General features: G+C 63.4%; 6 protein-coding genes across 8 annotated transcripts; 1 reads left to right on the top strand and 5 right to left on the bottom strand.

Annotated features, from left to right (window-relative positions):
* Positions 1 to 6,243: 6,243 nt before the first annotated feature.
* On the bottom strand, positions 6,244 to 12,061 carry BUD13 (BUD13 homolog). 2 transcript variants are annotated; one of them, XM_071449724.1, is made up of 12 exons: positions 11,903 to 12,061; positions 11,579 to 11,672; positions 11,178 to 11,262; positions 10,982 to 11,033; positions 10,250 to 10,596; positions 9,659 to 10,132; positions 9,306 to 9,400; positions 9,040 to 9,148; positions 8,491 to 8,629; positions 8,049 to 8,230; positions 7,672 to 7,753; positions 6,244 to 7,391 (listed from the first exon to the last, which is right to left on the bottom strand). In XM_071449724.1, the coding sequence occupies exons 1-12, from the start codon at positions 12,022 to 12,024 to the stop codon at positions 7,298 to 7,300; spliced, it is 1,875 nt and encodes a 624-aa protein (XP_071305825.1). In that variant the 5' UTR covers positions 12,025 to 12,061; the 3' UTR covers positions 6,244 to 7,297. The 2 variants fall into 2 exon arrangements, with proteins under 2 accessions (XP_071305825.1, XP_071305824.1); XM_071449723.1 differs by having other exon boundaries at positions 9,659 to 10,596.
* Positions 12,062 to 12,389: 328 nt separating this feature from the next.
* On the bottom strand, positions 12,390 to 16,137 carry ZPR1 (ZPR1 zinc finger). Of its 2 annotated transcripts, XR_011682757.1 has the most exons (15): positions 15,976 to 16,137; positions 15,322 to 15,483; positions 15,110 to 15,200; positions 14,951 to 15,021; positions 14,657 to 14,743; positions 14,452 to 14,574; positions 14,316 to 14,369; positions 14,155 to 14,221; positions 13,896 to 13,966; positions 13,591 to 13,680; positions 13,397 to 13,507; positions 13,100 to 13,186; positions 12,940 to 13,005; positions 12,499 to 12,742; positions 12,390 to 12,451 (listed from the first exon to the last, which is right to left on the bottom strand). XR_011682757.1 is itself a non-coding variant. In XM_071449729.1 (14 exons), the coding sequence occupies exons 1-14, from the start codon at positions 16,102 to 16,104 to the stop codon at positions 12,608 to 12,610; spliced, it is 1,344 nt and encodes a 447-aa protein (XP_071305830.1). In that variant the 5' UTR covers positions 16,105 to 16,137; the 3' UTR covers positions 12,390 to 12,607. The 2 variants fall into 2 exon arrangements, 1 of the variants encoding a protein (XP_071305830.1); XM_071449729.1 differs by having other exon boundaries at positions 12,390 to 12,742.
* Positions 16,138 to 16,213: 76 nt separating this feature from the next.
* Positions 16,214 to 17,555, bottom strand: APOA5 (apolipoprotein A5). The gene is made up of 3 exons (XM_071449736.1): positions 17,495 to 17,555; positions 17,303 to 17,462; positions 16,214 to 17,174 (listed from the first exon to the last, which is right to left on the bottom strand). The coding sequence occupies exons 1-3, from the start codon at positions 17,553 to 17,555 to the stop codon at positions 16,214 to 16,216; spliced, it is 1,182 nt and encodes a 393-aa protein (XP_071305837.1).
* Positions 17,556 to 18,841: 1,286 nt separating this feature from the next.
* On the bottom strand, positions 18,842 to 20,322 carry APOA4 (apolipoprotein A4). Its single transcript, XM_071449730.1, has 3 exons — positions 20,246 to 20,322; positions 19,944 to 20,070; positions 18,842 to 19,844 (listed from the first exon to the last, which is right to left on the bottom strand). The coding sequence occupies exons 1-3, from the start codon at positions 20,292 to 20,294 to the stop codon at positions 18,917 to 18,919; spliced, it is 1,104 nt and encodes a 367-aa protein (XP_071305831.1). The 5' UTR covers positions 20,295 to 20,322; the 3' UTR covers positions 18,842 to 18,916.
* On the top strand, positions 19,838 to 22,014 carry APOC3 (apolipoprotein C3). The gene is made up of 4 exons (XM_071449732.1): positions 19,838 to 21,327; positions 21,412 to 21,471; positions 21,592 to 21,718; positions 21,825 to 22,014. The coding sequence occupies exons 1-4, from the start codon at positions 20,826 to 20,828 to the stop codon at positions 21,919 to 21,921; spliced, it is 786 nt and encodes a 261-aa protein (XP_071305833.1). The 5' UTR covers positions 19,838 to 20,825; the 3' UTR covers positions 21,922 to 22,014.
* A 439-nt stretch (positions 22,015 to 22,453) lies between these two features.
* APOA1 (apolipoprotein A1) lies at positions 22,454 to 24,041 on the bottom strand. Its single transcript, XM_071449731.1, has 4 exons — positions 23,907 to 24,041; positions 23,722 to 23,777; positions 23,358 to 23,511; positions 22,454 to 23,277 (listed from the first exon to the last, which is right to left on the bottom strand). Exons 2-4 carry the CDS (start codon positions 23,762 to 23,764, stop codon positions 22,680 to 22,682), a joined length of 795 nt encoding a protein of 264 aa, XP_071305832.1. The 5' UTR covers positions 23,765 to 23,777; positions 23,907 to 24,041; the 3' UTR covers positions 22,454 to 22,679.
* Between the last annotated feature and the right edge of the window lie 673 nt (positions 24,042 to 24,714).

Raw genomic sequence — 24,714 nt, 5'->3', positions numbered from 1 at the left:
GTGAAGCTGCTTTGGGACAGGCAGAAAAGCTGAGCAGCAGCAGCCCCAGCTCTCCCAGCTGCTGCCAGAGCCTGCTCTGAGCTCCGGTGCCTCCCTCCTGAGGAGGAGTGCGGCACAAACACCTCAACACCCAGGGGTGAAGGCTGGCACAGCCCAAAGCAGCAAACCAGGGACTGAGGGAAGATGCAGAAGGGGTTTGTAAAGTGATTTGTCAACTGACAAGCAGAAATATATTACCAATTTAGGCCTGTGATTTGCCTGCAACTTTTTTATCCTTGAGATGTTGTTGAGCAGATTAAAGTGTCAGCTTTGATCCATGCATTTGGATGGAAACATAAATATTGCTGCTCTTCTCCTCCCAGCCAGCACCTGCCCCAGGTGAGCATGCCCAGGGGCGCTGCCCGGCCGTGCCCACCCTCATCCCCATCCCTCCAGCCCAGCATCGAGGCAACAGCCCCAGGAATGGCAGGGCAAGGCCTGGAATTACCCTGACATTTCAGCTGGCAGGAGTTTGGCTGGACCTGCCCATGTTTTAAAGTTTGTGTAGAGCATGGGCTCGGCTGCAGAGTGCAGGGTGGATTTTGGATGCATCTGGGGCATGGGATGCACGTCCCAGGTGCAGGAGGAGCCCCTGGGACAGTCCCACCCCCAGGCACACCAGAGATGCCCTGCAGAGCTGCCCCAGCCAGGCACCTGCTGGGGAGCAGGAGCAGAGATCGCTGTTCCTGGTGATTCCTGATGCAGAAATATGCAGCATCATTCCATCTCCAGGCAGGGAAACAAATGAGTCTCTGCTTGCTCCCCTCTCCTGTTTTCCCCTCCTTCCCACCCTCATTTGATCCCACTCCATGTGGCAACATCAAACAAGTGTTGAATATTTTAGCTCCTGTAAAATATTTATATTATAAGGCACGGAAGGAAATCGGTGCTTCCAGGCCATGTAAACATATGCCTGGGAACAGCTGGATCCCTGGCAGTGCTGGGGGAGCACTGGGCTGCACAGCTGCTCCATTCCCAGGTATTTAAAGCCCTGAGAAGCCACAGCATCACGTGTGGGGCAGGACAGGGGGGTCCAGGACCTTGGAGCCCAAACCTCTGCCAAGGGCTGCCCAAGCCTGACCTTAACATTCACCCCCAGGCAGCTCCTGTGCCCTGTCCTGGGGAAGGGTGGGCAAGGGGGGTGCTCTGAGCCCCCAGAGGATGGCAGGGGCCTGGCCTTTGCCCCATGGCTGGAGATTAATTGAGGCCTGCCATTAAAATGTCACCGAGAAAATTATTAACTTAAGGTAAACCACTTCCACGCGTCAAAAGCAAAGGCAATCAGTCCCAGGCATGTCCCCCTAGGAAATTATGTGGAGTAATTAATCAAAAAGCTAATGAGAAATGTGTTTTCTTTCCCAGCCTAACACCACATCATATTCTTATTAGCCAAGGTTATTACAATAGTAATCATGCATGTTCCGAGTTCAGATTGGGTTTTTTGCTCCACTGCCACCAATTTAGAAAGCCATTAATGGGAGAGATAAACCCCGATACACAAGCCAGCCCTTTGTGTCTGAGTGCCCACGGCTGCTCCTGGCCACACACGACCTGTGCCTGCTGCCACAGGTCCCTGCCACCCCAGGCCTGCCCACCGTGGTGCCCCAGAGCAGGGATGTGCTGAACTGAGGCTGCTGGATCCCCTGCTCTGCTCTCCCAGCCTTCCCCAGCACGGAGATCATCCCCAAACTCCTTCCCCAGCATGGAGATCATCCCCAAACTCCTTCCCCAGCACAGAAATCATCCCCAAACTCCTTCCCCAGCACGGAGATCATCCCCAAACTCCTTCCCCAGTGTGGAGATCATCCCCAAACTCCTTCCCCAGCACAGAAATCATCCCCAAACTCCTTCCCCAGTGTGGAGATCATCCCCAAACTCCTTCCCCAGCATGGAGATCATCCCCAAACTCCTTCCCCAGTGTGGAGATCATCCCCAAACTCCTTCCCCAGTGTGGAGATCACCCCCAAACTCCTTCCCCAGCACGGAGCTCACCCCAAACTCCAGCTGTTGTTCTGGCTGCACACCGAGGTGCATTAGGGACACGGGGCATGGTGTGATTTATGAGCACCCTGTTCCGGCACTGCCCATCCCTTCTCCAGACCTGTCCCACTAATTCAGACGCCCAGGAGGACCCGAGGTGTTCCATAAATCTGGCTGCAGGCCGGTAATGTGCTGCTGCTCGGGCTCCCCCAGGCCGGCTCAGAGCTCAGCCGCTGCCAATCTCAGCAGCCCCAAAATGCAGAGTCAGCAGCCAGCGCAGGGAAACCAGCCCTGCTTGATATTCAGCATTAAATAATTCAGCCCCCACAGAGAGACGGGGAGAAGAATGAGCCTGACAGAAAATATAAAGATTTCCTATGCCCCGTTAAAAATGCATTGACCTGGTTAGCTGGCTGGCAGGGAATCCCAGTCCGCAGCCACGGTGGCACAGGGAGGACCTCGGCAGGCAAATTCCACTCCTCAGAGTGCAGCAGCACCCTCTCTGCTTGATTTTTGTGGGTTTTCTTGCTAAATCTCTTTTCCTTGCTTGCACACAAGTGACACGCGGGAGATGTTGCTGCCTTTTCTCCACAGAATCGTTCAGGTCGGGAAAGACCTCCAAGATCATCAAGTCCAACCTGTGAGTGATCACCAGGTGTCCGAGCAGACCAGAGCACCATGTCCTGCTGTTTCACATCCTTGCTCAGGGACACCCCACACCCTCCCAGCAGCTCAGAGCGCCCCTGGCCAAGGGCCCGTGCTGTGCCCTGGGCAGCCCCGAGCCCCCTGCCCCGCTGCTGCCGCTGCGAGCGATCCCCAGGGCTCCCGAGGGCGTTCGGCAGCTGCGGCTCCGATGTGCGGATTCAGCAGAGCTGGCAGCGCTGGGGCAGAGCCTTCAGAAGCCCAAAGGCAGGGCCGGGGCAGGGCTGGAGGGGACGCACGGCCGGGCTGGTGGCTGCAGAGGGCGGCGGTGCCCGGAGCCCGGCTGGCACCGCTGGGCACCGTCCCTGGGGCTGGGCTCGCACCCTGGCACCGCCACCCGAGCGAGGATGCGCCAGGGGAGCCACCCAGGGCTGCTCCTCCCCTCTGCCACCCACAGAGGCACAGGTGAGGGCACGGGTGCTCACCTGCATCCCTTCCACCTGCCCAGGAGGGATGGGCTGTTCCCACATCCTCTGCTGGAGGGGGGCCACAGGGACACTGAGGCACAGGACACGGTGCTGTCCCCAGGGACACTGAGGCACAGACACTTCCCCAGCCCGGGGGTGCAGCAGAGCGTGGCTGAGTCCTGAGCCCCATGACCAGGGCCCTGCTCACCCTCCAGATAACACATCTAAGCCGTGTTTATTTCCATCCAGGCTGCCTCTCCATTTGATTATTTATCTCCCGTTTAGCCTCTGACAGATCAAAGGCTCGGCGGAGGGGAAGCGGAGCCGGGCCGTGCATGAAAATGAGCCTTGATACATAATTAATTAACATAAAACAGTTTCATTAGGAGATGGTGTTACATGGCTGTTTGTCTTAAAAATTTAAGCTGTGTAAAGAGCACGGGGGAAGCAGAGCTCCCTGGCAGCCCTTCCCTGGTGCTGCCCATCCCAGCCTGGCTCCCGGGAGCTCCGAGCGTGGCCCCCTCTCCCTGCATCCCGTGCAACTTCTCCTACCCTTGATTATTAATCTGTTTTTAATTCTATTAAGAGATAGCCAGGAGAAAGAGTATCAATTTTAGATTAACAAGGTTATTAGCACTTAATTATGTGAGGTGTCTTTGTAATTGAAAAGGAAAAGAGGAAGCACCATAAATATCCCGGCCCCTGAGCTCCTGGGGGTTTGCGTGTGGCTCTTTATTCACGAGGCTGTGGAACCATAAATATTAAATATCTGGTGGAAAAAAAAATTACAAGGCAGAGAGAGGATGCCCTCTGGATATTCCGGCGCCGAATGTTCTTGCATTTACAAATATTCATTAGCTGGGATCTGCAAAGTTATTTCCACCAAGACTCGGTGAAGGAGGAAGAGAGAGAGAGGTTATTGAAAAAAAATAGAGTCTAGAGTAAATATTATTAGTAATTTTTATCTCTGCGTGTCCCTAATTATTCCATAATTAGGGAAAGTGCACATATGCATATACAATCACTAACCTGCCAGTCTCAGGGATTCTCACTGCCAGCCCCGCTGTGGGATGGAGTCCCCAGGGCAAACTCTTCTTCCCCAAAAGGCAGAGGGGGTGTCTGTGCCCGGGGGGAGCCCCACTGTGCCCCCATGCCCAGGTGATCCGTGCTGGGAGCCCAGGATGACTCAGGGAGCCACCAGCTCTGCCGAGCACCCACGACCTGCAGCTGCTGCCGCTTAGAGAGACATTAAATGACAAATCTCAGGCTCTTTTTAATTAAAAAATAATAGAACTCAGCAGGAAAACGGAGCAATAACACAACACTGCCAAAAACCACTTTGCTGGAGCTGCTAAAAAAACAACAGGCAAGAGGCAGCTGGGAGGAGCAGCCACATTCACCTTTGTGGGGACAGGTGACACCGGGCAGGGTGGTGGCCGAGGGTCCCTCCCAGGACCAGCCCCACTCGTGTCCCACAGGCTCCTGGGGACAGGCAGTGTCACACCCCAGGAATTAAGCTCTTAATCTAAACTAAACACATTACCACGAGCTCATCAACAAAAATCTAATTACGCTGTGCGAGGCCGGGCTTAATTGCTCGTCCTTGACACGAGCGGTGCCCCTGGAAGCCCAGGAGCCACGGAGAGCCTGGGACTGGAATTATCCTGCTCCCTGGAAAAAGCACAACAGGAAAATGGGGGAAAATAGGGCTGTGCAATTAGAGAGAAACACAGACAAATCAGCTGGTAACTGTCGGGGGGAGCAGCTTTGGGGAGCACTGCTGGCATCCCCTGGCAGGCTGCAGGGGGACACACAGACACACAGGGACCCCAGGGAGGCGGAAATGGTTAAACCCAGCTTTTCCCACAGTGAAGAGAGGCTGGAGCAGATCCCAGCCTGGCCCTGCTCCCCCAGGCAGCCCTGGGCTCCTGGTTTGCTGCTCCTGCTAATGAGGAAATCGGGATGCAGGAGGTGGCTGAGCCCCGCTGCCTCCCCCGCTCGCTCCTCCCCGACTTATCACCACTCACAGGATGTTTACAATAATTTTTAATTTGCGCAATTATTAATCATTTTTCTATCTGTCTCATTTGCATAATAATTACTCTGCTTGCTGTTTGCCATGACTGTGAATGACAGTGGTTTAAATTAAATTAAGATTTTAATATTCATTTTTTTGGGTTAAAGCTAATCAAAGTTGCTGCTCGATGCCAAGACCGGGGCTCTGCCTTTCCAGAACCACTAATGAAGAGATCCAGTGCTGGTGTCACTGCTCCATCTCCATCACCCAGCTCATCCCACAGGATCCCACAGCATTTTGCAATTGCTCTGCTGCCAGAACTGCTCAGACAAGGCCACAGCTGGGACAAGGGATGTGGGATGGAGAACAAGGGCACAGGGACAAGCCCAGCTCCCTTCTCCCCAGGCAGCACACGGGATGGCACCAGGGAGGGAGGTGTTCACCACGTGAGCCCCCCTTTCCTCACAGATATCTCTCAAAAATACAATATCTGGTAGTGAACGAGTAGCAGATGTATAAATGCAGCATTGTGATGAACAAGGAGGTCCCCAGGGTAGTGCCTCTAAAATTTTAAAACCCCAGCCTTCCAAGTCAGCTGCAAGAGCAGAACCTGATGCCATTTTCAGGTCCTAAGCACATTTTGTTTAGTACAAGCATTTAAAAGTGCTTTTCCTCCTTAAGAGCAGCCTACAGTCCCAAGAGTGACTCGAGGCAGCTGCTGGCAGCTGTGGCTCTGCAAGAGCAGCCACTGTCACCAGGCAGGTGGGGAAGGAACCAGCATCCAGCTCTGCCCACCAGGGCGAATCCAATCATTCCACAGCAGGTTCTTCACATCTCCAGCAGCACTCAGATTAAGTGAGAGCAAAAACGAATGTGTCAAGTGGAACTGCTCTTGTGGAGGCTGCAGCTGCCTCAGTTTGCAGGGGGGAATGGAACAGGGCCTTGGTGACAGAAGGGGGAAGCACAGCTGGAAGCAGCTGCCTGGAAATGTGCTGCCACCTCACACCACCAGCCCCTGCTCCCAAACCATCTCCTGCCCAGCAGGGCAGCAGGGCTGGAATGGTTCAGCTGCCTTGGAAAAAGCACCAGCACGCAGAATCGAGTATAAAAAGAAAGGATTTATTTACAGGTGAACACAGCAATTCCAGGGCTGCTGGAAATGTGGCACAGGGATGAAAAGCAGGGGAGTCCCAAGAGTCTGGCACTCCAGGGCAGACTGTGCTGCTGTCCCTCCCACCCACAGCCCTCCCAACACTGGAGAATCCCTGAAAGGAGCGATCCTGCCCTGCCCACTGCTGCAGCCAAGGCATCTCCATGGAAACTGCTGCCTGCATTCATCCCTGCTCCCTGGGACCTCAACAAGAACAACTGTATTTATTTCCACAAGTGCTTTCTGGCACACAGGGATTAAGGGAAGCTCCAAGACAGACAAATCTGATGACAGGAGAGGGTTGTTACACCTTCCACCGGAGCGAGCCAAGTGCCAAGATCAGCCCCAAATCCAGAGGGGTCTGGGGGGAGCAGCTGCTCCAAACTATGAGGGAAGCAATTCCAGGTCTTAAGTCCTAACTCTCCACACATTTACTTCCGCTAGAAATGGAGCCCTGCAGAATTGCTGAGGCTCCTGAAGATCGTGCTGCCCAATGCAGCAGCACTGCAGTTCTCTCTTCCAGTGCCAGGGCATTCCCTGCCCAGTTTCCTGCTTGGACAGGGTCAGGAGAAGCTGAGTTTGAATTTTCCTGCACGTTGGTGACTCTGGGATCTACATGGCAAAATAACTGCAAAACTTGACAGAAGTTCAGAAGTTCCACTTAACCTGAGTTCTGGAGCAGACTGACCCACGGCATGAGGGCAACTCTCCCAAGCCCAAGCGTTCAGCAGATTTTCACCTGAGATTTAGGACACCTGAAGACTTGGGAACTGCCCTCAGAAGTCATTTGGCATAGAACAGAAGTTTGTTAGCAAACAAACAAGAAACCAGTGCCCTCCCATGGAGCTGGAGGCTCTGGCTGCCAGGGGAATCCAGCCTGGTCTCTCAGAAGATGGCCCAGGAGGCAGCTGAATGCCGAGCACGGGGCTGGTTGCAGGGAGAGCAGGCCACTCCTCAGGGCTGTGGCAGAGGTGGTGCCTGTGGGGCACTGCAGGGGTCTCCCTACATGTCCTCCACGCTCCATTTGTAGGCCAGCTCCTGCACTGCCTTCTTGTTGGCGATGCGGGCGAAGCGCTGCTGCTCGAACCCGTTGGACCTGCAAGGGACACGCAGTGACAGCAGCTGCTGCCTCCAGCTCTCCCGACTCCTGCAACCTTTCCAGTGATTTACCCTGGCCCAGTCTCCACCTGGACCTGTGGTTACCGAGAGCTGATGCCTCTGAAGTTCCTCACCTGCCTTGTCCCATCTGTCCCACCACCCATTTGTAACTGAACCCATTCAACCTTGCAGTGCCAACCCCCTCACTCACCACATAACTGGCAATGCCCTGAAGAGGACTCCTTTATTTTTACTGTTATTCCAACAGGAACAAGTACCTGTCCACACCATCCCAGCGATGTCCGGGCCAGATGTTGAACCTGTTGAGTGGAGGTGCTGGTCCCTTGTACCTGGGTTTTTCTGGAACACAAAGAGCAGAGGAACTGTGTTTGGCTGTGCTCAGCACACCTCCCACCTAGGAGGTGTCTGCAGGTAGAGAGCACAGGCTCCTGGCAGCCAGCTACAGCTGCCAAGGGCTCCCTGTGACAAAGTGCTGAGTTCTCAGTCAGCAGGCCCTGCTCTCCCAGCTAACAACTCATGCAATTGTTACTGGTAACAGGCCAGGAACTCCAGAGGGTCCACAAGTTCCCCTTGGCTGTTTGTGCTTGCACTGCTGACACATTAAACCATACTCAGGTGTATTCCAGGGGCAAACCTTTCTCCTTGTTCTCCTTGGCCTTCCTCTTCTTGATGAGAGCAGCCATGGGGTCTCCTTCCCTCTCCTGCTCCCTCAGCATTCGGTCCAGGTCCTGGTCATCGATGTAACGGGCCAAGGGCTTCTGCATCTCCTTGACTGCATCCTCCACGTTCTGCTGCTGCTGCCTCTCCTGTGCCAGCCTGGAAAACACACTGTGTCACCCAAACCCCAGCCATCACTCCTTGGGAGTGGTTCAATGTGCAGGAGGGGTCACACCCCTCAACTCCCACTGCCTGTGCAGCATTCCCAGAGCACCTCCAGCACAGGAAGGGTTTTCAGACATGGGGAACACGCGCTGGTGCTAGGCTCAGCCTCAGCACAACACCAGTCTGGCAGCAGAGCCAAACTAACATCAGGAGATGGGAGGCCCAAGGACTGTGCTTTGGAGTCCCTTCCTCACCCTTTTCCCCACTTGGCATATTGCTCTTCTCTCTTGGCCTCTGCCTCAGCCTTCAGCCTCTGCTCCAGCTGCTCCTGGACCAGGTTCCTCTTGCGGCCGGACTTGTCTCGGAACACGGTCTGAGCGTTCCGGGATTCCTCTGGGGGGACACATGCCTCAAGTCACAATTCTGGAACATTTCATCATCTCCAGACAATTCAATGACTTTAACTGTGACTTCTCTTTGGCTTGTCCTCATCTCCCAAAGAGCCTGGCAGCCAAAGCCAGGCAGGATCTCAGCTCGTGCTGAGCTTTCCCTGCTGCCCCACACAGACCCTGAGCTCTCACTATCCATCGGCTCCCTCAGACTTGCAGAGGAGAAGCATTTCCCACTCCCTGTGACTTCCCTGGCATTGCTCTGAACTCCCCATGTGGAGCAGAGACCCTGGCCAAGGTTTTCAGCAGCGTGTTTAGCTGCAGCTCCACAGGGATGCTCCCAGCAGCATCCCAGTGCCAGGGCCTGACAGAGCAGAGGAGTGAGCTGGGGCTCAGGCTGCATTTCACTCCCACCTTCCAGGTGCCTGGTGCTCCTCTCGTGCTTCTTGAGCTCCTGCTTCTCCCTCTGCAGCACATCAGCCGACACCAGGCCCGCTTTGGCTCCGGATGACATCGTGCTAGCCTGGAGAACACACAAATCCCATTTACAGCTGGCTGAGAGGGGCAGCCAGAGCGAGGGGTGACCCAAACCACAGGGACAGCCCTGTTAGAGCCAGAACCTTCCCCAGTTTCCCAATCATTGGGCTTCCACAGCTGGAAGGGAAAGAGACAGCCTTTACCTTCTTGGGAGAGCCCTTGGCACCCCAGTGGGTCGGGGAGTGCTCCGGGGGGCTCCGTGACCTCTGCTGGTCCCTCTGGGTGGGAGAAGCCCGTCCTGGAGGAGATAAATCAGAGGGAGGGTCTGCTGACTCCCCCAGGAGGAGCACGCTTAGGTGCACACAGCCCAGGCTGCAGCAGAGGCACTGCAGGCTGGCTGAACTCTCACCCAGCTGTGCCCACGGGGACAGACACTGCCAGCTGTGCTCACAGGGACAGACACTGCCAGCTGTGCCAGCAGAGCAGCAGCACACAGCACTCACCTGTGGCAGCGTGGATCCCAGCGGCTCCCCAGGACACAGCGTGTGACACTCACCTTTCGTTCTGCTCTTCCTCCCACTCGGGGACCCCGGCTTCTCTCTGCGAGGTGACAAATCCTGACGCTGTCTCCGGGGAGGGGACACATCTGGGGTGTCATGTCTCTGTCTCTGGGGAGGGGACACATCTGGGGTGTCATGTCTCTGTCTCCTGGGAGGGGACACATCTGGTGTGTCATGTCTCTGTCTCCTGGGAGGGGACAGATCTGGGGTGTCATGTCTCTGTCTCCTGGGAGGGGACAGATCTGGGGTGTCATGTCTCTGTCTCCTGGGAGGGGACAGATCTGGGGTGTCATGTCTCTGTCTCCTGGGAGGGGACAGATCTGGGGTGTCATGTCTCTGTCTCCTGGGAGGGGACAGATCTGGGGTGTCATGTCGCGGCCGCCGCCGGGGAGGTGACATGTCTGGCGTGTCATGTCGTTGTCTCCTGGGAGGTGACATGTCTGGTGTGTCATGTCTCTGTCTCCTGGGAGGTGACATGTCTGGTGTGTCATGTCTCTGTCTCCGGGGAGGTGACATGTCTGGTGTGTCATGTCTCTGTCTCCTGGGAGGTGATATGTCTGGTGTGTCATGTCTCTGTCTCCGGGGAGGTGACATGTCTGGTGTGTCATGTCGCTGTCTCCTGGGAGGTGAGGGGTCGGGGGTATCGTGACGCTGCCGCCGCCGTGGAGGTGACAGATCTGGGGTGTCACGACGCTGTTTTTTGGGAGGTGACAAGTCTGGTGTGTCGTGACGGTGCCTCCTAGGAGGGGATGGGTCAGGGGTGTCATGTCTTTGTCTCCTGGGAGGGGACACATCCGGGGTGTCGTGTCTCTGTCTCCGGGGAGGGGACGGGTCAGGGCTGTCGTGTCTCTGTCTCCTGGGAGCAGAGAGCCCCAGGGAGCCGTTGTGTTTCCCTGCTGGGGCCGAGGGCTCTGGGGAGTCGTGGCGCCGCCGCCTGTGAGGGCAGAGAAGGTGACAGTGAGCTCCCTTCGTGCCTGGCTTGTCTGGAAACACAGCAGGACCCCAGAGCTGGGAACAGCTTGTGAAGGTGGATTCATTGGGATGCTGCAGCCCTGAGCCCCAGCAGACCCCAGAAACCCTCCGAGGCAGCCGGGATCCCAGCAGAGCTGCAATGGGAGAGTCTCCGCCATTATTAAAACTCACAGGGACCATCACTCCAGTCTCCCTGGCAGTGTCACAAACACCCAGAGCTGCCAGTGCCCCACACCAGGCAGGGGCTCTCCAGCTGGAAGAAGTGCCCACATTTCCCAGCAAAGCACAGAACCAGACAGACAAAGCCAGCCAAGCAGAGGGCAATAATCCTGCCTGAGCCCCCATACCTTGTGGCAGACTTGGCAGGTCCCGAAACATCCGAACTCTGCGAGTCCTCATCTGAGGGAAAACAATTGCAATCACCATTACTAGGGCTCTGCACAGCCCAGCAGCACTCCAGCACCTGCAGGATTATTTTGAACTTGCATCATGGTTTGGAGAAACCAGGCATTAGGGAGAGAGGGCGGAAGGGGCTGCTCTCACCTCCCAGGAGCTTCCATTTGGAGTTTGTTCGGAATTCCTCCATGAGCTTCACCTCCTCGGGGCGCTCATCAATGAACTCTGCCACCTACAAACACCCAGCGAGCACCAGGGGCTCAGCAAAAGGCATAGCTCCCACTGCTCACACAGGCAGCAGCTCCCCCAGTCCCTCTGCCTTGCTCCAGCAGCCGTTCTGGAGCACAGAGCCCCATGCTGGCCCGCAGAGCACGGGCTGCCTGGATCCGCAGGGAGCTCCCTCCTTCCTGCAGGGCTCCCGCCCACCCCCGAGGCAGAACACGCCACAAGAGAAGCGCTCCAGCGAGTTCTTCCCTAAGGGAGACGGGAGGTGAGCGCCAGAACAGAGTGAGGCTGTGAGAGCGCGTCCACCGGGGCTCCCCGCTCACCACGGGCATGTCCCCTTCGTCCTCCTCGTCCTCCTCCTTCTCCGGGGCGGCGGCGATGCTGCTCCAGCTCACATCGTCATCCACGATCCGCATCCTGGCAGCGGGGAGAGGCACGGTCAGGGCCCGTGGGGATCCGCGGCGGGGCAGCCCCGGGGGCCGGTGGAGACCGGGAGGATCCGCGGCGGGGCAGCCCCGGGGAGGGTCCTGGCCCCGGGGTCTCGGGGCTCGGTTCGGAGCGGGGATTTCGGGGCGGTGCGCTCGGGGCGGCTCCCAAGGCCGGGCAGCGCACAGGGTCGCGCCTGCTGCCCCCTCCCCGGGACTCACCCGCCTCTGGCGGTGCCCGCTGGCGGTTTCCTCCTGCGGCGGCGGCGGGGCGGGCCGGGCTCGGCGGGGCCGCTCAGGTACCGCCGCAGGTACTCGGCCTTCGACAGCCCCGGGGCCGCCATCGCGCTCTGACGCAAAACGGCGGCGCCGGCAGGAAGGGGCGGGGCATGAGCGTGGCGGGCTGAGATGGGCGTGGTCACTACCATATATGGAATTCCAGCGGGATGGGCGTGGCCAGACCGCGGATAGGCCATAAATGGAACGGAGGGCGGGGCTATAGGCGTGGCCAAACGGCGGCCAATGCCATAAATGGAGTGGGAGCGCAGCTTTAGGTGCGGCCAGCCAATACCATAAATGGAGCAGAGGGCGGGGCTGTAGGCGTGTCCAAACGGTGGCCAATGCCATAAATGGAGCTGCGGGCGGGGCCGTGGGCGTGGCCAGGCGGCGGTGGCGGTTATGAATGGAGCAGCAGGAGGACACGACGCCATCAGCGTTTTCAATCAGCTTTATTGGGGAGCTACCCCGTGCCCCAAATGAGCAGCAGCAGCAGCAGCTCACAGCACAGCTCCGAGGGAGGCCCCGAGCCGCTGCTGCAGGCAGGAACAACTCCCCGGCCCCAGGAAGGGCAGAGGAGCCCTGGCCCCACACAAGTCCTGGTCCCTGGCGCAGCTGGGGCAGGGGGGTGGCAGGGCTGGGCTGGCCCCGCTACCGGCCCGAGGCCGGCTCTGCCTCGTAGCCCTCTGTCCTCATGTCGTTCAGGCCCAGCTCCTCGTTCTGCTCAAAGGTGCGCTCGTAGCGCTGCACGCTCAGCTCCGGGTCCTCCTCCGGGGCGTACACGTTCTGTGGGGACAGGGCACAGCTCCTGCACTCCCCTGTGCCCCCAGGCTGGGAGCCCTGGGCACCCCCACAAAGCCAGCAGGGCTTCCAGCATCTGCTGGTGCACAGAGCTCCAATGGGAAGCCCACTGCCACCACGTGCCAGGGAAATGAACCCCCCAAGGGGCTCAGGGAGCCCAGCCCGAGGGCCCAGGGCTGTACCTGAAGGTAGCTGTTGCCTGCAGGGTCGTCCATGATGAAGTGAGCCTGGGCCTTCCCCTCTATGATCTGCAGGAACACAGCACGTCCCACTAAGGCTCCTCCTAATCCTTCAGCCCCTCCTGGACCAGTGCAGAGCACGGAAAATCCAGAGTAAACTCACATCCTGCAGCTTTCCAATGAACTCCTGCAGCTTCCCTGTCCTGCTGGCCGTGGAGCTGTCCCCCAGGGTGAAGGGGTTCTTCTCTACCTGCAAGGGCAGGTGAGGCAGCTGTGAGGCAGCCAGCCCCCCCAGCAGGGCCAGCCAGGGGGCTGAGCCCCCCCAGCAGGGCCAGCCAGGGGGCTGAGCCCCCCCAGCAGGGCCAGCCAGGGGGCTGAGCCCCCCCAGCAGGGCCAGCCAGGGGGCTGAGCCCCCCCAGCAGGGCCAGCCAGGGGGCTGAGCCCCCCCAGGAGCACTCACCAGGTCCCGGATGTCCTTCAGCAGCCCCTCCAGCGTGGTGAACTTCCCCCCCAGCGCTCCCATGCCCAGCTCGAACTCCAGCTCAGGAATCTCCACACTGCACGTCTCTGACTGCAGAGGGGAGCCCCCCATGAGCCCGTGCTGGGCCCCCCACATCCCCCAGGAGGACGGGGCAGGGATCCTGGGCACTGCACCTTCAGGATATCCCTGGTCATGTCGGAGGGATCTGTAATCCTGAGGGTGATCCTGGTGCCCTGCGCCTCGATGGCTCCTCCAGACTTCACCTGGAAACAGCTGGCAGTGAGCTCACACCCAGCCCTCCCCCTGCGCTTTAACAGGCTCAGCCCAGCAGCCCAGAGGCCTCTCCAAAGCTGGGACAGTGGCCTCAGCAGCCAGCAGAAAGCCCCAGGTGCAGTCTCCCTCCCCAGCAGCCCAGGTGGGAAGCAGAGCTCAGGGACACAGGCACAGAGCTCCACTCCCTGCCCTCTGCCCAGCTCACCTCGTTGGTCCTGTGCCCACAGGAGTCGCAGTTGGTGGCCATGATAATCACTTCCTTGAAGTGGGGGATTTCTGGAGCAGGGAGTCAAGGCAAACATCAAAGCAGCAGCCGAGGGATGGCAGAACCCCACAGAGAGGAGTTGTGAGCAGCCCTGAGTCAGCTCTGCATGCCAGCAGGCCCCAGCTGAGAGCTGCCTCAGGCCTGTGGAGCAGCAGGGAGAGCCCAGGCATGCAGTGCCCCCAGCCCTGTGCAAGGATACGCACTAACTTCATGTTGGTGCTGGCCGGGGCGTTGCACTCGGGGCAGTTGGTGTTGAACTGCAGCACCTGGGGAGGGAAGGGGCAGCCTGAAGGTCTCAGCCAGCCCAGAGCACCTGGCCTGAGTGTCCCTGAGTGTCCCTGACACTGCAGCAGCCCCCACCTCGTCCCTCAGGTCCTCGGCAGCGTCCGGCGGCTTCGCGTCCACCTCCTCTCCCTGCAAGGACAGCAAAGTCAGCTCCTGCTCCCTGCTGGGGCTCCCAGGGAGCAGGGCAAGGAGCAGGGGCTGCTGCAGTCACCTGCAGGCCCAGCAGGGCACACTGCTGGGGGCTCCTCCTGTAGTGAGTGACCAGCAGGGCCTCGTCCCTCTGTGGTGCCCGCGGGTTCTCCACAAAGCTGTTCCCAGAGGGATCATCCAGGATCTGCAGGACAAGGGAGGGCCTGAGGGAGATGCCCTGCAGCCTCACCCTGCCAGGCATGCCCTGCCCTGCCCTGAGCACTCACAAAGGTGAAGGGGGAGCTGACTTCCTTCAGCTGCTTCAGTTTACCAATGAACTCATCTATCTTCCTGGCCACCTCTTTGTCTGTTGCCTGGAAGGGGACATGGAACCACAGAACCCTTAAAATGGGGACAGCCCAAGGTGGGGCTCAGCTGCTGGGGACAGCCCAGAGCTGCTGACAGAGGTGACTGTGGCACAGACAGAGCTGTCCCCAGCAGCCCTGTGTGCCTCCAGCAGGCAGGGGATGGACACCCCAAGCACTCTCCATCCCTGAGGAGTTTCCCTCTCCAGCCCTTACCCTGCGGGTGGGCTGGTCCTGCTCCAGGCCTGCCACAGCTCTGTCAATGATGCCCTCGATGGTGGTGAGCACTTGGCAAAGCAAGAACACAGAGTTGACAACACCATGAACAGACCAGGGATCCCCAGGAGCCCCCCAAGCACGGCCCCATTCACCCACCTCCCTTCTGGCTGAAGGCAGGCACCTCAAAGTCCAGCTCTGGAATTCGGGCTGAGGCACAGTCGGTCTTCACCACCTCCCTGTTCATGTCCTGCACAGAGCAGGGAGCAGCCTGAGCCTCCCCTGGCACACAGGGCGAACCCAGAGGCCTGGCCCAGCCAGGGATGTGCAGGTGCTGGGCCTGCAGCAGGGCAGGGTGGGGCAGTGCCCACCTGGCGGGAGGTGACGGCCAGGGTGTAGCGCACGCCCTGCTCCTGGATCCTGCCCGCTGCCTGGATCTCCGTGTTGGACCAGGAGCAGCTGGGGCACGAGAAGGAGCTGACAATGATCTCCTTGAAGAAGGGGATCCTGGTGAGCAGGAGCCGGGTCACTCCCTGCGGGGGCAGTGAGGGGCTTTGTGGGAACCCGAGCCTGGGGCCATGGCCCTGACAGCACCTCCGGCACGGGCAGGTCCCTGCCCCTCCTCTGCCTACCCCACAAACCTCCCCTCACCCCCCAGGAGCTCCTGGAAACGCCCTCCCGACCCCGCCGGCGCCCCCTGCTCCGAGAGCAGCTGTGGCCCCCAGCAGGTCCTTCCTCGCTCCTCCCCACGGCCACTGGAGACCCCCGAGCCCAGCCCACAGGTGTGCGTCCTCTAACCCCACAGACCCCCGTACCGGCCCTGGCCCCGCACACCCCTGTCCTGCTCTCCCCCGGCCCCCACAGCCCCCTATGCCCGCCCTAGCCCCGCACACCCCTGTCCTGCTCTCCCCCTGTACCGGCCCTGGCCCCGCACGTCCCTGTCCTGCTCTCCCTCGGCCCCCGCAGGCCCCGGTGCCCCCCAGTCCCCGCAGGCCGCCACTGCCCGGCCCCCCGGGGCCCCTCACGTTGCGGAAGCAATTCATGCACAGGGACTCGATCTCTGCCGGCTGCTGCTCGCCGTCCTCGGCGCTCAGGGGCCGGAACAGGGCCCCGGCGGGCGCAGCCGCCGCCGCGGTGGCCCCGAGGGCCGACATGATGGTGGCGCGTCACGCGGCGGCGCGGGGAGATGACGTGTACGGGTCACGTGGCTCGGGCGGATCATGTGACTTGCGCGGGCCGCGATGGCGGCGCCTTTATTGGGGTTCAGCGCAGGAGCTGCCCCGGGCCCGCACTGGGGCCTTCCCCGAGACCCTCCCCGGGGCCCTCCCCGCCCCGCTCGCTCAGGCTCAGCGCCAGGTCCCGCCATAGCGCGTCCAGCCGGGCGCGCAGATCCTCCACGGGCGGCGGCGGCGCGTCCAGCGGCCCCTCGGGCGGCTCCGGGCGGGCGCTGAGCTTCAGCCGCATCTCCTCGGTCTCCTGGTCCAGCGCCCGGGTGAAGGCCTGGATCTGCGCGTACGTGTCCCGCCGGAACTCCTCCACGCGCCGCTGCACCTCCCGCGCCAGCGCCTCCCGGGAGCGGCCCGGGGGCGCCGCGGCCCCGCCGGGGTACAGGCTCAGCTTGGCCTTCAGCTGCTCCAGGTTCCGCTGGATCTGCCGGTGCAGGTCCCGCGCGTTGCGGGTCAGCTTGGCCGACAGTTCCTGGATGTGCTGGTTGAGCTGCTCGGGGCTGGCGCGGGCGTGCGGGGCCACGCCGCGGTGCAGCTCCTGCACGTTGCGGTGGATCTCGCTCAGCAGCCGCTCGGCGTACGGCTGGAAGATGTCCTTCACCTGCTCCGTGTGGAAGGCGATCTTGTCGCCGTAGTGAGCCACGAAGCGCTGCAGCTCGTCGGCGCCGTCCAGGAGCTGCGCCGCCACCTCCCGGCTGGGCACCAGGTGCCGCCGCAGCTCCCGGGCCCGCAGGGACACCTGGTCCAGCAGCTCCTCCGTGAGCGGCCGCAGCTGCTGCCGCAGCTCGTCCAGCTGCCTGCCGACCTGCTGGTGCACCTCGTCCACGTACGGGGACAGCTGCAGGCGGAGGCTGTCCAGCTCCCTCCGGAGGGCCTTGCGCAGGCTGGCCGGGTCCTCGTACAGCCGGGGGGGCTGCAGCCCCCTGCCCAGCGGGGACAGCTTCTCCAGGAAGGCCCCCATGGAGCTGACCCCATCCTGAATGCTCTCCTTCAGGTTCCTGCACGAGAGAGCCCCCGAGAGCCCCGAGTGACCGCGGCCCCCCCCGTGCCCCGCACCCCAATAAACGCTGTTCCCCCCGCGGGCCCTGCCCTGCCGGCCCGGAGGGGAGCGGGGTGCGGCACTCACGTGCTGTCGCTGCCCAGCTTGCTGTGGCCGCGCTCCAGGCTGTCCTTGTCCCCCGTCAGCTGGCTCAGGTACTGCCAGAGCCCACTCTGCGCCGCCTCGGCCGGGGACACTGCGGGCGGGAGCGCCGCTGCTGCTGCTGCTGCTGCCCGGCCGCCCCCGCAGCCCCCGGGGGCACCCCTGAGCCCGCCCCGGGCCCGCACCCACCTGGGCAGGCGGCCAGGAGCGAGAGGAGCAGCGCGGCCTTCAGCAGCATGCTCGGGCTGCGGGAGAGGGGACAGGAGCCGTCCGAGTGCTCACGGGGGGCTGCACTGCCCCTCGCTGCTCCCCGCAAGGACCTGGGGTCCCCTGGACACCCGCAGCTCCCCTAAAAACCCCCGGGGTTCCCCATGACACCTGTGGGTCCCGGAACACCTCGGCTGCCCCGCTGGAGTCACGCCCAGCTCCTCCGGCCGCACAGACTTAAAGGCCCCCGCCCCTCACCTGGCTCGGGTCGCCTCCCGTGTCCCTCCCGCCCGGAGGCGGCCGCTGCCCGCCCTTATGTAGGCTCGGGGGGCGGCCGAGGAGCGGCCGATAAGGCGGCTTTGGGACGGGAAGGCTTTTTGGACCTCACTCCGTGTAAACACAACGTGGAGGTCTGGGCAGGTGACCTGGGGGCCGCTGTCCCCCGGGCTCGGGGGACGGGGCTGGCCCTGGCCCGGCGCCGCTCGCTGCATCCCGCGGGGAACGCGGGACGGGGACGGGGACAGCGGTGCCGCTCCTGTCGGGACGCAAAGGGAGCCCGGAGCCCCGCGGTGGGCGCGGGAGGGCGAGCCCGGCTCGGGCTGTGCGGGGCGGGCGGGGATGAGCGGGTCGGGATCGCACCTTCCCCTTCCGAGGCCGCGCTCCCGCCGGTCACCGCCGCGCTCGAGTCCTTTCCTTTCCGCCTTGGTTCTTCCGGGAACGAGCCCGGGCACCGGGGCTGCGGGGCCAAGGTCGGGGTGAAGCGCCGAGCGGGCGGCAGCGCTGCTGCGGCACCAAAGTCCGCGCGGTTCCCTCCCCGACACGGCCTGCGCCGACACGTGAGGTCGCTCCAGGCAGCGCTGGCCGCGCCTCACTCGTCCCGTCCCGTCCCGTCCCGCCGGCAGAGCGCCTCAGGCCCCTTCCCCTGCCGCTGACCCGCCGAGCTCCCTTGCTGCGCCGCGGGGACGAGGCGAGTGTCTCCTACCCACAGATCTGTCCCCCACCCGCAGATCTGTCCCCACCCGCAGATCCCCACCCCGCGCTGCGGGTGTTTGGCCGCACCCCGCGGCTCTGCCCCCCCTGGGTGTCCCCAGCTGTGCTCAGGGGACAGCGCGGCCGGGGCTCACCCATGGGCTCACCTGGGTGCCGCCACAGACACCTCCCACCCGCCTGACCCCACCTCTGCTCCCTCTCCCTGCTGATTCCGGGTGATGCTCCCCCCTCGGAGCAGCTGAGGTGCCCCAGGTACCCCACCCCAGGGGAGGATGGACAGGGGGATGCTGCGGGAAGGAAGGACGGACACGGAGCAGCACGTGCATCACAAGGAGATTTATTTCTGCCACTTCAAGTGGCCAGAAGCGTTTGGAACGTGTGTGGCTGGCGGGGCGGGGCGGTTCAGTTCTGCGGGGGCGCGGCGGTGCTGAGGAAAGCGGCCACCTTGTCCCGCACCTCCTTCTCCAGCAGCTCCAGGTGATCCTCCACGCCGGCCGCGCCCGAGTCCAGCTTGCCGCGCATCTCCTCCAGCCGCTGCACCAGCTGCTGCCCGAAGGTCTCTCCGAAGGGAGCCGCCTGCTGCCGGAAGGTCTCCAGGCTCTGGCCCAGGCGCTGCTCCAGCTGCTGCGCCAGGGGCTGCAGGCGCTGCCGCAGGCTCTCGGCGTCGCCGCTCGCCGCCTCCCGCAGCTCCCGGGCCAGCGGGCTCAGCTGGGCGCGCAGCTCCTCGGAGCTGGCGGCCAGGCGGGCCCGCAGCTCCTCGGCCGCCCGCTCCATCTGCGCGCTCAGGCTCTGCAGCTGCCGCTCCAGCCCGTCCCGCACCTCCTGCGCGTAGGGGCTGAGCCCGCGCCGCAGCTCGGCCACGCTCTGCTCCACCTGCGCCTTCAGCTCGTCCGCCACGGGCGACAGCCGCTGCTTGACGCTCTCCACGCCGCCGTCGATCTGCCGCTGCAGGCGCTCGGCGTAGGGGCTCAGCGAGGCCTGCACGCTCTCGGCGTTGTCCTGCAGGCGCTCCCGCAGCTCGGCCGCGTAGGGCTCCAGCGCCCGCCGCAGCTCCCCGGCGCTCTGATCCACCTGCGAGCGCAGCTCCTCGGCGTATGGGCCCATCTTGGCCTGCAGCTGCCGGATGTTGGTGCCGATCTGCTGGTGCACCTGGTCGGCGTAGGGCGCCAGCTTGGCCTGCAGCTCCTGCAGCTCCCGCTGGATCTGCTCCTTGAGGCGCTGCGAGTCCTGCGCCAGCTTGGCCTGCAGCTCCATGGCGAAGGGCTCCAGGCGCTGCTGCAGGTCCTCGGCGTAGGCGCTGACGCTCTGCAGGTTGCTCTTCAGCAGGGTGCTGGGGACAGGGGACACGTCAGGGCCTGTGAGCCCCCACCCCCGGGCCCTGCCTGCCCCCCGAGCCCCCCGAGCCCCCCGGTCCCAAGGCTGGGCTCACTTGAGCTGCTTGCTGAGCTCGGTCTGCTGCAGCTGCTCCGCCGTGTCCTTGGCATTGCTGCCCAGCTCCGTGAAGTACTTCCAGATCACGCTGGCCACCTCGTCAGGGTTCACATCAGCCCGGGAGCCTGCAGGGGGTGCTGGGGTCAGAGCTCACACAGTCCCATCCCCCCGGGGACAGCGGGGACACTGCCATCCCCGCCCTGCTGGCACCAGGGACCCGCACAGTCCCATTCCCCCAGGGACAGCGGGGACGCTGCCATCCCCGCCCTGCTGGCACCGGGCACCCGCACAACACCTCACCTGAGATTGCCAGGAGAAGCAGGACAAGGGCGGCCGCCTTGGGCGCCATCCTGAGGGCTGGGGACTCCTGCGGGAGCACAGAGAGAGGTGAAGGAAGGCCCAGGGACCAGCAGCCCCCAGCCAGAGGCCATGGAGAGCTGGGCTCCCTCCCGGCTCCCTCCCGGCTCCCTCCTGGCTCCCTGCACTGCTCACCTGTGCTGCCAGTGCCGCGGTAGCTGCAGAGCCGGCAGCTCCCAGCACTATTTATGCAGCCCGAGGGCTCCTGCAGCTTCCACGCAGGCTGTGACACAGCAAGGGCTTGGACTTTAGTCGGTCACAACGTGGAAGTGCCTGACGTGTGCGCAGGCCTGACATCACCCAGGGCCCTGACATCACCCGCGGCCCCGCCGGCCCCCAGCAGGGGGACAGGGACAGACAGGAGTGGGGGACCCACCGAGCCCCTCCTGGGGACAGGGCCTGGGCTGGGGGACACCTCAGTGCTTTGTGGAGGCAGCAGTGGCTCTGTCAGTGCTGGCAGGGCAGTGCCTGGGATGGGTGGGTGTGGGATGGGTGGCAGTGTGACAGGACACGGGGGCTGGGGATGCTGCAGGGACCCGTGCGTGTCCCCGGCCGTGGGCATCGGGCTCTGGGCACGCACCGGGGGCAGCCCCCGGCCCAGCCCCGGGCACAGCGGAGCCGCGGCCGTGTGTCCCTGCGGGCAAAGGGCACGGCGGGCAGGGCAGGGACCGGCCGGGCAGGGGCAGTGCCAAGGTCCGAAGAGCCTCGCGGTGCCCGAGGGCGATGTGCCCGGGGACAGGGCCGCTGGATGTCACCCTTGTGCCGTGCGTGCCCGGGCTGTCCCCTCCGCGGGCAGCGCGCTGGCTCGCACACGCGTGTGCCCACGCTCGGCTGTATGCACACACGCACAGACACGCGGGGCCCCAGCAGCTCCGTCCCGCGGCATTTCCCAACTCTTGGCTGGACGCAGCGCCCCTGCAGCCCCCCCGCGCCCTGCCCTGACCTTTGCACGAATCCCCCGGGCGGCCGTGGGGAGGCTATAAAGAGAGAGCCCGGGGCTGCCCCCGCGTCAGAGCCCGGCACAGGTGAGTGGGGACATCCCCGGCGAGGGCCGTGCTGGGAAGGGGACGGGGTCGGGACCCACATCGTGCGCTCTGCTCTCTCCCCAGCCATGAAGGCGTCGCTGCTGTTCCTGCTCGCCTGCACGGCCGTCCTGGCGCTGGGAGCAAGTAAGGGCCGGGGGCTGCGCTGGCGGAAGGGTGGGGGCTCAGGGCGATGGGGGCACACGGGGGGGGGGGCACAGCCGCGGGACCCCGCGCCCCCAGTGCCACCAGGCTCGCCCTTGGCAGGGGCCGACACGTCCGAGGAGCCGAAGGCGCTGGTGCAGAAGGTGCAGGAGCTGGCCCAGAAAGTCTCGGCCATGACCAAGGACGCCTTCAGCAGGGTGCGGGAGTCGGAGGCAGCGCAGCAGGCCAGGTGCCCCCGAACCCCAGCCCTGTCCCTGTTCCCGGTGCCCGGGACCGGCCAGGGCCCCGCGCTGACCCCCTGCCCTCCCCTGCCCTCCTCTCCCCTCCCGGTGCAGGCAGTGGCTGTCGGACAACGCGGAGCTGGCGAAGCAGCGGCTGGCGTGGCTCAAGGAGCAGCTGGCCGAGCTCCTGAAGAAGACTCCGGCCTCGTAGCCTCGCCAGGGGCTGCCCGGGCTCCGTCGGGGCTGGGGACCCCCGGCTCCCCCCCGTGTCGTGGTGCTCTCAATAAAACGGGGCTGATGCAAACGCTTGTGCTGCCATCACTGGGGGCTGGCCGGGAGGAGTGGGACCCGCAGGGGCAGGGAGGGCTGGGACAGACACCAGCACCAGGGTACACACGGCCGTGTCGGGGTGCCCAGGGTGGCAGGAGCCAGGTGATGCTCCAAAAAACTCCTGCACATTCAGTGCCACACACCCAGCGCCCTGTGTGGGGCTGAGCTCGGCTGCACCTCGGGCAGAGCTGGACTCAAAGGCACCCCTCAGCAGCCCAGGGCACCCCTCATCGGCCCAGGGCATCCCTCAGCAGCGCAGGGCTCCCCTCAGCAGCACAGGGCACCCCTCACCAGCCCAGGGCTCCCCTCAGCAGTTCTCTGTCTCCCCAGTCCCTCTGGATTCCCCAGTACCCCCAGCTCAGAGCACCCCTTGCCCCCTCCAGCATCCACTGCAAAGACTGAGCGAGCTCCAATAACTTAAGTCAAGTTTATTTCTCAAAAGGGAGGCAAAGCTGAGAGCGACGCCGGGCTGGGGAGGGAATTCTAGGGGAAGAGGGGGTCTCCGGGGAGGACACCCTAGGGCTCCTGCAGCCTGTCCCCAGAGCCCCCTGAGGAGAAGTGCCCGGGGCAGGGCAGGGAGCACCCGGGGCAGCGGCGGAGCGGGGCTGGGGTCAGTCCCTGGCCGCGCCGGCCGGCAGCTCAGGCCACGGTCTTCTGGAGCTCCTCCAGCAAGCTGAGGAAACGGGCCTTGAGGCTCTCGGTGTAGGGGGTGAGGCGCTCCTTGAAGTCCTGCACCAGGGGCGTCATCTTCTCCCGCAGGCTGCTGAGCTGCTCCACCACCTTGGCCTGGTATTCGGCGGCCTGGGGGATGCCCTTCTCCCGGATCTCCTCCAGCTTCTGGCTCAACTTCTGGCGCAGCTCATCGCTGAAGGGGGCCACGTTCTTGCGCAGCTCCTCGACGTGCCCGCGCAGCCGGTCCCGCGCCTCCTCGGCCACCGGGGTCAGCTTCTGCTGCAGCAGCTCCACCTTCTGCTTGCTCAGCTCCTTCAGCTCCTGGGCGAGGGGTGCCAGGCGCTGGCGGTACTGCTCCAGATCCTCCGTCCACTTGGCAGAGAACTGGTCCAGGAAGGGCTTGATCTTCTCCTTCACCTCCTCCAGGTCCTTGGTCAGCTCCTTGCGCAGGGACTCGGTGTCTTTCAGCCACATCTCCCGCACCTCTTTGTAGTAGGGGGCCATGTCCTCTCTCAGCTTGGCGGCGGCCGCGCCCAGCGTGTCGAGGTTCTCGCCCAGCTTCAGGCTGCGGGACGGGAGGGAGGGAGGGAGGTCACGCACGGCGCCCGGGCGCCCCCAGCCCCCCGCCACTCGCCCCCCACTTACTCCAGCTGTTTGCCCACGGTGGAGGCCTCGAACTGGGCAATGGCTTCCTTGCCGCTGGCCTTCACGGAGTCCAGGTACACATCGAGCATGTCCCTGAGGCGATCCAGGGGCGCCTGGGGCTCATCGTGCTGCCAGAAGGAGCGGGCCTGGGTGCCTGCGGAGAGAGCCGATGCTCAGGACGCGCCGCCCGGGGACGGCTCCAGCCCTGCCGGGGTCCTGCCCGGCTCGGGAGGAACCGGGGAGCCCCTCGGCTGCAGCCCGGCTCCAAAGCAAAGCGCTTCGGAAAGCGGCGGCTTCCAGCGGCGCTCCCGTCCCGCCCGTGCCGCTGCATCCCGCGGGGATCCGCAGCCCCGGCCGGACCTACCCGTCAGGCAGAGCAGGGCGAGGGTCAGCACCACGGCTCTCATCTTCGCGCTGGACCTGCGGGCAGAGCAAGGGAGTTGGGCGCGGGGAGCCGGGGCAGAGCCAGCCCGGCGGGGCCGAGTCCCCGGCCCGGCTCAGGGGTCCCGCTCTGTCCCGGCGGCTCCTCGGGGCAGCCCGGGCTCTTACCAGCTCTCTCCTCCGCTGCTGCTCGTCCCGTCTGAGCGGCCGGGGCTCCGCCGCCGCTATTTATGCCGGAGGGGCAGTTCCGCGGAGATAAGCCAGCGGCGGCCCCCGATGTGCGCGCAGGGTTCAAGGATCGCGGCATCGCCGCGGAGCGCGGCTTGGCAGGGGCGGCGAGCAAACAGGAGCTCCCCGCGGGACGCGCCTCGCCGGCCAAGGAGCTGTTTACGCTCCCGGTGACCCAGATTCCCGCTGGCCTTGCCGGGCCCCCTCGCAGCCCCCAGGGATTGGCCGCGGGCCCGGGGACAAGGTTTATTCCCGCAGGGATTTGGCCTGCCGTACCCGGACCCCTCGCCTCGGCCGCGGGTCTGTGCCCCGTCCTTCACGGGGCCGCTCACGTCACCCCCTTTTCCCGCTGTGTCCCCAGCTCACAGGTCCCCTGCCCGCCCACGCCGGCCCTCGCTGGGGACCTGGGCAAGGGAAAGGGGAAGGCTCAGAGCAGGCACCAGCACTGGCACGGCCGCCACAAAACCGCCCTCAGCCCGAGCCCCAGAGCTTCCCTGTCCCACTGCCACCAGTGCAGGGATGCACGGGAATCAGGCTGAGCCCGGCCAGGCGAGGGGAGAGAGGGGACGGGGAGAGAGGGGCCGTGTCCCCAGAGGGGCTGCAGGGGCTGTGCAGGGCTGGCACCGCCAGGGCAGCTGCTACAGAGGAACGATGCTCCCGTTTCTGTGTGGCACCGGCTCCCTGCAGCCCCAGCCCGTGCCAGCCCGCTGGGCAGCGCCAGGGCATCGCACGGGAACTGCCCCCGCAG

The sequence above is a fragment of the Agelaius tricolor genome, unplaced genomic scaffold (genome assembly GCF_023055355.1).
Source record: "Agelaius tricolor isolate 1412-34295 unplaced genomic scaffold, bAgeTri1.0.p SCAF_29, whole genome shotgun sequence".
In the NCBI taxonomy this organism is placed as follows: domain Eukaryota; kingdom Metazoa; phylum Chordata; class Aves; order Passeriformes; family Icteridae; genus Agelaius; species Agelaius tricolor.
This window is presented reverse-complemented; position numbering and strand designations above follow the sequence as displayed.